The following is a 10,505-nucleotide window of genomic DNA, read 5'->3' on the forward strand; positions in this document are numbered from 1 at the left end:
CCTTGAGGTAGAACAAATCTTGTCTATTCCTTGTAACTAAAGAGGTTTGGTTAAAAGAGCACTAGTTTAAGGAGTCCCGATGTGTCTGAATCCCTGTTCTAACACTATTCTAACTCTGTGATCTGGGGGATGTTACTTAACCTACACTGGGGTACCAAGTTACTCATGAGGCTACCAAGACTGAACTCATGGCAGGGAAGTTTATTTTCTAGAACACTTTTTCAGTGTTTGTTGAATCTTTACCTTTTCTTGACTCATTTTTGTAATTAATCAGCTTGAAACTGTAAGAAAAAGTCCTGTATTGTGCTTAGGTTTCGAGAGTGCCAGAAACACACCTATTTAAATTTGCTGGCGATTTCTGTACAGAGAAGAGAGAAAGGTATTATGGCCATTGCAAAAAGTGGAAATGATCTTGTCTTTTTTTAAAATTTATTTTATTTTATTTTATTTTTTAGATTTTTCTTTTGCTAAAGAGCGTGTATGCTTGCTGGAGAAACAGAGAGAGACAGAGAAACAGAAAGCAAGAAATCACTCCCCAGACAGATGTCCATACTGCAATCCCTTCTCCTCCATCCTCCTCTTGGGATTTTAGGCATGTATGCACACGTTCTCGACATGTTTAAAGCTGCTGGGCTTGGGACTTGAACTGTGATCGACTACGTGGGAATCCAGTGATGTAACCATTACACCATTTTCTGGTTGTGGTCTTGTCTTTTTATAGTTTGGAAGAGCAAAATAGCAAATATTAGATAGTCTGAGGGGGGTTTAAGTTCTAATCTATCCAAAATGATTAACTCCAAATACTATTAATAAATTATCTTTAAATTCATCTGCCATCATATACAATGTCCATAATTATCTAAAAGCAGGATTCTAACTATTGACAACCATATACTTTTGTTTGAGAGGATTATAAAATTATCTCTTTATTCTGAATGGTAAGAAAACATAACAGAGAATATTATGCTGATGATAACAAAGTCTTATTTGGGACCTACATTTAATTTGGGGCTTATTAGCAAATAGGGTCTTTGTTTATTTCTCTAAGTCACAAATAATCTGTATTCTTCAGTTTCTTATTGACAAAAGGGAAGAGCTATTCAACACAAGGTCAAATCAAATGACCTCTTTCCTGGAAGACCCAAAGTGAGAATGCACAAGGCACAAGAGACAGAAGAACATCCCTGCTGAAAATGATGGCTAGATTATCTACCAAATACTTACAGACTATTTACAGAGGTTTCCATCAGCATTTATTCAACAAGGATTTATTCTGAGCATGCACTTTGTATTCTCATTATAAATACATATGTTTTATCGCCTAGCAGCTGCGTCCCTGAGTTGTAGCACAGCTCTGTGTCCTCGGGTGACTGCAGGGAAAGCAGGCTTTTCCACTCAGTAAAAGCCTTGTCTTGTCTAACATATCAATGAACAAACGAGAGAACTTTTAGTTCCAAGTGATTCACTTACTGCTCTTTAATCATTCTCTTTCTTATTTATTCATGATAGAGAACATGTATGCATGAGAGGGACAGGAAGAGGGATAGGAGAGAGAAGAGCACCCTCCACAGGGCATGGTTATACTGCCATCATTATCTTCCATCCCCATCTACATCCTGTCAGAATCCTGGGCATGTATGTGCATGAGCCCAGCATATTTTCAGGTCTACTGGCCTGGGGACTCAAACTGCAATTGGTACATGGCTTCTGTCTTCATAAGGCAGCGCATCACAGAGGCTGAAGTCATTCTTTTTTTTTTTTGGAGAGATTTTTGCTGTAGAATATGTGTGCTCCCAAGAGAGACAGAAAGAAAGAGTGAGAAATTACCCTCCAAGGAGGATGGCCATACTGCAATCCCTTCTCTCCATTTTCCTCTTGGGATTGTGGGCATGTACGCACACATGGCCAGTGTGAGTTTTAAGCCACTGGATCCAGGACTTGAACAGCAGTTGCCTATGTGGGAGTCCAGCGACATAACCTTTATGCCATCTCCTGGTCCCAAAGCCATTCTTTGTTTAAGGTCAGTCTGATTTTACATTACTCTTTTCCAGAGAAAACATTTAAATTATTGTACTTTAAAAAAGGCACTGGGGGACCAGCAGTTAGCGAATGGCTATGTCGCTGGACTCCCATGTAGCCGACTGTGGTTCGAGTCCTGGACCTGGCGGCTTCAACTCATGCCGGGCGTGTGTACGTGTGTGCCCAAGATCCGGAGAGGAGAATGGAGAAGGGATTGCGGTGTGGCCATCCCCCCTGGGGGGTGATTTCTTGCTTTCTGTCTCTCTGTCTCTCTCCGTCTAGCGAGTGCATGCACCCTATAGCAAAAATCTCTTAAAAAAAAAAAAGTAAAAAAAAAGGCACTGGACAGTTGGTTAATCTTTCAAAGTCGTTTTTCCTAAGCTACAAAATAAAAGCATTTGCGTTGGATAATTTTTTTAAAGCCCCCCACCTGAACCCTATTTTTAAACAAATTTGCCAGAGAGAGTGTGCACTCACAGGAAACAGAGGGAGAGAGAGGGAAAGTGAGAAAGCGCCCTTTATGGAAGATGGCCACTCCACAAGCCTTTTCCTTCATCTCTCCCTCTTTTCAGGATTTTGGGTATATATGCACAAACACCCACATGTTTTGAAGCTTCTAGATCCTGGACTCCAACTTTGCAACTGGCATGTGGGATGTAGCTGTCCAAACCTCCATGCTATAGAATAGTTAAAAAGTCCTTTTCTAATAGCAGATTTCTGTAACTCAGTTGCAAGTATGAATTTCAATCGATGTTGGCAATATATTATTAAAACTACTAATCAACAATTATACTCAAGTCAAAGTTTTTTAGCATATCCAATATTATTACTACTACCAGGTGACTTAGATTGAGTCTCACTTGAATTAACTCTCTCAAGAGCCCTATGGAGATAAGCATCTGTCACTATCTCCATTGTACAAATGAGGAGATTGATCATAAAAGTGTATATACTATATTCACAGAATCATATTGTTCTCCACAGGGGCTGTACTAATTTGCATTCCCACCAAAGGTGTAGCAAGGGTTCCTTTATTACCACAGCCTCACGAGCACTTGTCTTTTGTTTTATTTATTTATTTTTAAAATAAATCTTAGACATTGTGACTGGGATTAAGTGGTACCTCATTGTGATTTTGATCTGCATTTCCCTTATGGTAAGAGATGTCAAGTATTTTTTCACATGCTTTTTGGCTGTTTGTGATCCTTGGGGAGTTGTTTATTCAGCTCATTGGCCCATTTTAAAATTGGATTGTTTATTTATTTATTTATTTATTTATTTATTTGTGAGTAAGCTGCTTGTGTTCCCTGTATTGAAAAAATGTGGCATATATACATGATGGAATAATAGCCATTAAAAAAAATGAGACACTTATATCAAGTGGTTGAACATGGAAGAGTTAATGCTAAGCAAAGAAAACCAGACTATGAAGGAGAATCATGCATGTCCCCATTCAATATAAACCAAATGACTGCATTCTATGGCAGAGCCTGAGAGGTGGGTATAATAGTAGTAGCAGAACCTGTAGACACCAGGGACAGTAGAGGAGTGGGTGAGTGATTGTGGGTGGAAGAGAGAGGGTGGGGGAAAAACATTCAAAAGACATATGAATGAAAATTTACCTTGATGATAGTGAATATGGTGGGACTGGAAGGTGGCATGGTGGTTAAGGAACTGCACTCCCATATGGCAGACTGCAGTTTGAGTCCGGGGCCTAGTGGCTTGCTTTTTCACTTTCCCTTTCTCTTTCTCTGTGGTCAAATTAAAAAATAATAATGATAAATAAAATTAAATAAAAGAATTCTAAAAAACAATGTATATGGTAATATTATTGACTTGGCTGATATGTCTTACCTCCATGCTGGAAAAAAAGCCTTTTTCACACTATAAAGATGCACATTGATTAAATTTAAAGTGAGTAAATTTAAAAAGTATAAAAGATTAAAAGAAAAAAAAACATGACAGAGATATACTTGAAATCCAACTTACTTTCTTATTAAGGTAAGCATCATAGAAAATAGATCAAAAGAGTATTATTTATCTTTGGAATAAGACAATGGTTTTAAAAAATGAATGGTGAGAGGTACAATTTTGTTCCCCAGGCAACATATGGAAATCTTTGGAGATTTTCTTTTTTTAAAAGGATTATTTTATTTAACTTTATTTATTCATTTACTTATTTTAATTTGGCCAGAAAGGGATATAGTGAGAAAGAAATAGAGAGAGGGAAAGTGAGAAAGCAAGCTGCCAGGTCCGGGACTCAAACCTTAGTTGGCCCTATGGGAGTCCAGTACCCTTTACCACCACGCCACCTGTCAGCCCCTCTGGAGATATTTTTGATGGTAATTACTGGGAGGATAATACAGTGTCTACTGGTTAGAGGCCAAGGAGGCTGCTAAACATCATAGTGTACAGAACCAAACTCCCTGATAAAGAATTACTCAGTCCAGAGCATCAATAGTGTACAGGCTGAGAAACCCTAGGGTAAGGATTTAATACAAATGTCCATATCTTTTGTTTGTTTGTTTCTTAAAGGTTAAAGAACAAAAACTTTCTAATAGGTTAATCTTTCATAGTCTTTATAAATAGCAGACAGAGCTACCCAAAAGGGGTTGTACTTGACAAAAAGGGGAACAACTCTGACTTGAATTTGTTCTTAGCTTTGAAATATGGGCTTCCACACTAGAGCGAGACACCTTTAGCAGAGTGAACTAACTGGTAAATATGACATGTCCCATTGTCAAGCTGTTCAGAAACTCTAACTGCATTGCCTGAAGCCTTTGACAGATGACATTAAGAGCCTTGCATTTTTAATTATGTGTATCAGTTTTATTTGCATATATGTGTACAGGCACACAAGCAATGATAATTTAAATGTAGACATACTTCTTGCTGTGCTGACTTCCAACCTCATGTACAATCTTCAGTCAAAACTCCTTCTCATAAAAGATGAGAGTTTTAGGGGCCGGCAGGTGGCGTGGTGGTTAAGAGCGCTGGATACCCATGTGGCTGACCACGGTTTGAGTCCCGGACCTGGAGGCTTGTTTTCTCACTTTCCCTTTCTCTCTCTCTCTCTGGTAAAAATTTAAAAATGATAATAACAATAAATGGAAATAAATACATATTTTTTAAAAAAGATGAGAGTTTTGATTTAAAAATTTAGAATTATTTTATTTAACTTTATAATTATTTTTTGTTATTTATTTATTTACTTTTAATTTGACCAGAGAAAGACAGAGAGAGACAGAAAGTGAGAAAGAAAGCTGCCTGATCCAAGACTTGAACCGCGGCCAGCCATGTGGAAGTCCAGTGTCTTTAACCACCATGCCACTTGCTGGCCCTAAGATCTGATTTTTTGAAATATATTAAACATTGACCTGGTGCGTTGAAGCTGTTGAATTATGTTGAATTATACAGTAGGTTGAATTATGTGCAGCATACATTCATATAGGACGGTCAAGTTGTCTGTAAAACATGGGTAACACACAGCATTAGGCCGGCCAGCACTAATGCAATACCTTGGCATACTGGACCCACATAGGAGGGTCCCTTATTCGTGTCTGTGATCACGCTGGCTAAGGCTGGGTTAGATCATGGTGTGAGGACCCTGTTGGAGATGTGTCTCTCTCTCGGAGGGAGTGAATAATAAACTTTTGAAATTCAATCAAACAAAATAATATGTGTCACTTATTATGCACTTGCTAGGTGCTATGCTAAGCAATTAGTCTATATCACTGCAGTTAATCCTTACAAGCATGAGAAATAGGTACTGCAACACTTCCACACTTAAAAAAAGAAAGCCACCTTCAAGTGGCTGAGTGACTAATCATTGCTGATCACATTTGCCTGACTCTAATATCTATACCTTCACCTAATATGCAGTACTCGTCCAGCTTAGTAAGTGAGCAAGCCATTTAACATATCCACATTCAGTGTTCTGTTATACATTTAAATGATTGAATCAAAGGGGAGACAGCACATTGTTTTTAGTGTGACTGACTTCCATTAACCTGTCACTCTTTTTAAAAATTATTTTATTTAACTTTAATTATTTATCTACTTAATTTGAGCACAGGGAAAGAACAAGAGTGAGAGAGAGGGAGAAGGAAAGTGAGAAAGCAAGCCACCAGGTCCAGGACTCGAACCATGTTCGATCATGTGGGAGTTCAGCTCTCTTAACCACCATGCCACCTGCTGGCCCCACAAACCTGTCTTTCTTATTTTTCCCAGTTATATCTAGAAGTAGTTTTAGTGTTGCTAAAATATGTTGCTAAAGGTGCTAAAGAAATTGTTATCTAGAGATTCAAATTTAATAATTTTTTAGAAAGATTTTTCCTATAGTGTGCATGTACTTACCCGAGACAGAGAGAAATCACCCTCCAGGGGAGATGGTCATGCTGCAATCCCTTCTCCTCCATTCTCCTCTTGGGATTTTGGGCATGCACACACATGCACCTCCCATGAGTTTTAAGCTGCCAGGTCTGGGACTTGAACTGCAGTCTACTACATGGGAGTCCAGTGATGTAACCATTATGCCATCTACTGGTCCCAAGATTCAAAGCTAATCTACCAGGAAGAAAAGGGTAAAACCCACCACCATTAATACCGAACTATACAGTTATGCGATAGCCACGATAAACCTGTTTTCTGAGAGGTGTTTGCAGAGCCCAGAAGAGCTGTGGACACTGAGTACCTTGGTGTGCTGGCATAGCTGGTTCTGCTTCAATGGAAACCACACCATGAGGGGTTGCTGGAGATTGTCCATGTGCTTTCTCTTCCCTTTCATCCCCTGTTTCTCCCCCTGAGCCTGAGACTTTTGGACTCCTTGAAATCAGTTTCATCCGGAGGGCTTGATTCTCTTTCTCCAGTTTGTTCATCTCTGCCCGCATTTCCTGGATAACTCTCATGAGCTGGATATTAGTTTCCATGGCCTCCTAACATGTCGCTCTTGTTTGCTCCTCTGGCAGAGAGAGGGAAATTTTGCTCATAAGCCAGATGCTCACTCTACTTGTAGGGTGGGTGAGTCCCACCCATCACCCTTCCTGAACAATAGATGTCACTCTTCCCTGAGCCATCTTTCAGTACCTGGGGGTTAGGCTGTCAAGGGAGGTAAAGGATCTGCATGACTTATTCATTCTGGGTTTTGTTTTTCAGAATAGAGCTTTTCTTCCTATCTTTCATTTCATATCACTCCACAGTTCTAGAATATTGCTTTGTGTCTGAGGAGAAGAGGACACTCCAAAAATTTCCAGGAGCAGCAGTTTCCTATTTCAAACTTGAAGTTACCATCACAACACCCATTCAGCCTTTTCACCTCTGGGATTAGATATTTCATAGGGTCACCAGCTGCCACAAAGTACACCAAAACAGATAAGAATTATGCCTTGTCTTTGTAAAAATATGTCACAGTTCTGTACTTTGTGGATAAATTATTAATTTTAACATTTGTTGATTAAGAAAAGGTATCATGAAGGGTCATGTGAGCTGTAGGGATATTATTTTATTATTTTTGAGAGAGATGCTTGCTGTAGGGTATGTGCACTTGCTAAAGAGGCAAAGAGAGACAGAGAGGCAGAAAGCGAGAAATCACCCCAAAGGGAGGATGGCCACAATACAATTCCTTCCCCTCCATTCTCTTGGGATTTGGGGCATGCACGCACACATGCCTGGCATGAATTTTAAGCTGCCAGGTCTGGGACTCGAACCATGGTCGACTATGTGGGAGTTCAGTGACTTAACTATTATACCACCTGCTGACCCCAGGGATAGTATTTAAATATACCGATAATTATAACTAAATCTCTAAAGATAGACCAAGGAAGAATCATATATAACCACTTCTCAGTGGGTTTCTATCTTATAAGCATTTTGCTGTTATTTGGTTTTAGTATGTTTGCATAGGTAAAGGTTGTCCAAGGATATTTTGGGAAATGTAAGAAGATACAGGCTAAACATTAATCTTGAATGAGAAAGGCATGCAACAGTTAGAGCTTTCATTACCTATTTCCTGAAGAGGTTTTTTGTTGAGAATGAAAAGCATAAATCTTACATAGCATATGCTGTGCTGATAGTATCTGTTTGGAAATTCAATTAATGTTTAAACATAAATGGTATTCTGCAAATAGGGTGAAAATGATTAGCAAACTCTCCATGTTGGTAGTTTTTTCTGAATATTTGTTTGCTTTTATTTTCTATGTATGCTGAGGTTTTTTTTTTCCCACCCTAATAAATATTCATTGACTGACTCAAGGCTTCAGATAATAAGGAGTGATTGGAGAAAGCATTATTTCTTTGTTACAAATGCATTGTATATGTTAAATTTTAAGATATGTTTACTAAAAAGTCAGTCTACAAGAATAATGAGGTGCTTTTGCTACACGATTTCTATTTGTATTTCAAAGAATTTCAGTAAACATCTCTGTGCCAGCTACTCTAGAGAAAATACAAGGGGATTGTGGAAATATGGAATATGAAGTAAGATCGGATCATAAATGTCATCCAGTCTAGCCACCAATCAGATGTTCAAATTTTTTCACAATATCTCTGTAATGGCTCATAGAACCTATATTTCAGTACTTTTTAAAAAAAGCATAGAACCTATATTTCAGTACTTTTTTTTAAAAAGAGAGGTAAGCTACTTGTTTTTTAACTAAGATTATTTTACATTGAATAAAAAGTGATCTCTAGGTAGCTTGTCCTTAATTCTTCTCTTTGGAGATGTTATGGAACATGTCTACACTATGATTTTTTTTCCAAGAGATTTTTGCTATCTGGAAAAATGCGCTCACCGGAGAGAAAGAGAGAGAGAGAGAGAGAAATCACCCATTGGTGGGATGGCCACACTGCAATCCCTTCCCTTCTATTCTTCTCACAGGATTTGGGGCATACACGCACATGCTCCAGGTGTGTTTCAAGCTTTTGGATCTAGGACTTAAATCACAGTCAGCCAGGTGGGAGTCCAACAGTCTCTGATGGTCCCAACATGTCTGTCTACTCTATGTTTTAATAAACATTTTTGTTCCAGTGAGTCTTTACTTTTCAGAACAAACATCTCCAATTTCTCTAACTAATTAACAGCTGATGTGGGTTTAAGCCCCTTGACTTCAGCTTGGACCCTCTTTCAAACATTTTTTTTTATTGGCTAATAATGATTGTACGTATCTGTGGAAGTACAGTATGTTTTTTCACTACATGACTACAATGTGTAATGGTACATCAGAGTAATTCCTTTTGTCATTACTTTGTGTTGGGAACCTTTAAAATGATCTTTTTTAGCTATTTTAAGATATATAGTAAGTTGTCGTTAATCATGTTTTCCTTACTGTATTTTGTAACATGACACATTGTTCCTCTTATCTATCTGTAATTTTGATTTGATTAATCAAATCCCTCTATTCCAACTTAATGTCTCCAACTCCCATTCTTCCTAGTCTCTTTATCACTGTACTTTGAAGAGGTCATTTTTTTCAATTTCCACATGGGAGGGATTTCCACGTATTTCTTTCAGGAGCACTCATTAACCTCAAATGGCAGGATTGCATCCCTTACAATGGCTGAATAATATTTCTCTGTGTGTGTGTGTGTGTGTTTGTATCACATTTTCTGTATCCATTCAGCTGTGGATGGAAACCTAGGTTTGTTCCATATCTTAGCTGTTGTGAATAGTATGGCAATAAACATTGGGAAGTTGATGACTTTATAATACACTTATTTCCTCTCCTTTTTAAATATACCCAGTAACAAGATTAATGGACTTGCTGAGTCATATGGCGGTTTTATTTATATATCTACTTTTTGTTGTTTAAAAACATTTATACTGGTTTCTATAATGACTTTTTGAACCAGAATATCCAACTCTAAAGGCATTTTCCTGAAGGCTTCTGACTAGCATTGAATAAACTGCCAGAACTTCTGTAAAATATTTGGCAAGAAATGGACCATAAAGTGGGCAGGAAAGATCATTTCTTAAATTGTACTCAGGGTTCAAACCGTATTTCATTCTTGATGTTGTATTCAGCAGCAATAAAAGACATACAAACAATTTGCATAATCATTGGAGATGATTTAGTTGTTTCTATTTGTAGACAATTTGATATATATATATATATATATATATATATGTATAGATAAAACTTAAAATAAAAACTGGGAAGAAGACAATATTTTTAAGAAGCCTTAATTGAATTTCTAACTCATATGTTTAGCGAAAACCCAATAAAAATCTCAATAGGGCTTTAAAAAAATTAATGAACTCATTCTAAAGGTCATCTGAGATAATTGTTATGAAGCATGTGAAAGTAAAGAGTAATTATTGGGAGACTTCCTTACTAGATTTTTAAATATACTGTAAAACCATCACAATGAAAACAGAAAATGTTGGTGAAATTAAAGGTAGAACAAAGTTATAGACAAGTCCTACAAGAAATACAAACGGCAAAAAATGTAAAAAAAAAAAAAAAAAAATCCCGGGACAACCACTTAGCATA

At 37.6% G+C, this 10,505-nt stretch overlaps 1 protein-coding gene across 1 annotated transcript in view; it reads right to left on the reverse strand.

Annotated features, from left to right (window-relative positions):
• The window catches only part of CCDC195 (coiled-coil domain containing 195), a 26,534-nt gene extending 19,587 nt beyond the window's left edge, over nt 1–6,947 (reverse strand). The window contains exon 1 of the mRNA XM_027769883.1: nt 6,713–6,947. Within this exon, the coding sequence (XP_027625684.1) occupies nt 6,713–6,947 (235 nt within the window). The remainder of the gene's footprint in view (nt 1–6,712) is intronic.
• Nucleotides 6,948–10,505: the final 3,558 nt, after the last annotated feature.

This window comes from Tupaia chinensis, unplaced genomic scaffold, assembly GCF_000334495.1.
Source record: "Tupaia chinensis unplaced genomic scaffold, TupChi_1.0 Scaffold000095_1, whole genome shotgun sequence".
Lineage (NCBI taxonomy): Eukaryota > Metazoa > Chordata > Mammalia > Scandentia > Tupaiidae > Tupaia > Tupaia belangeri.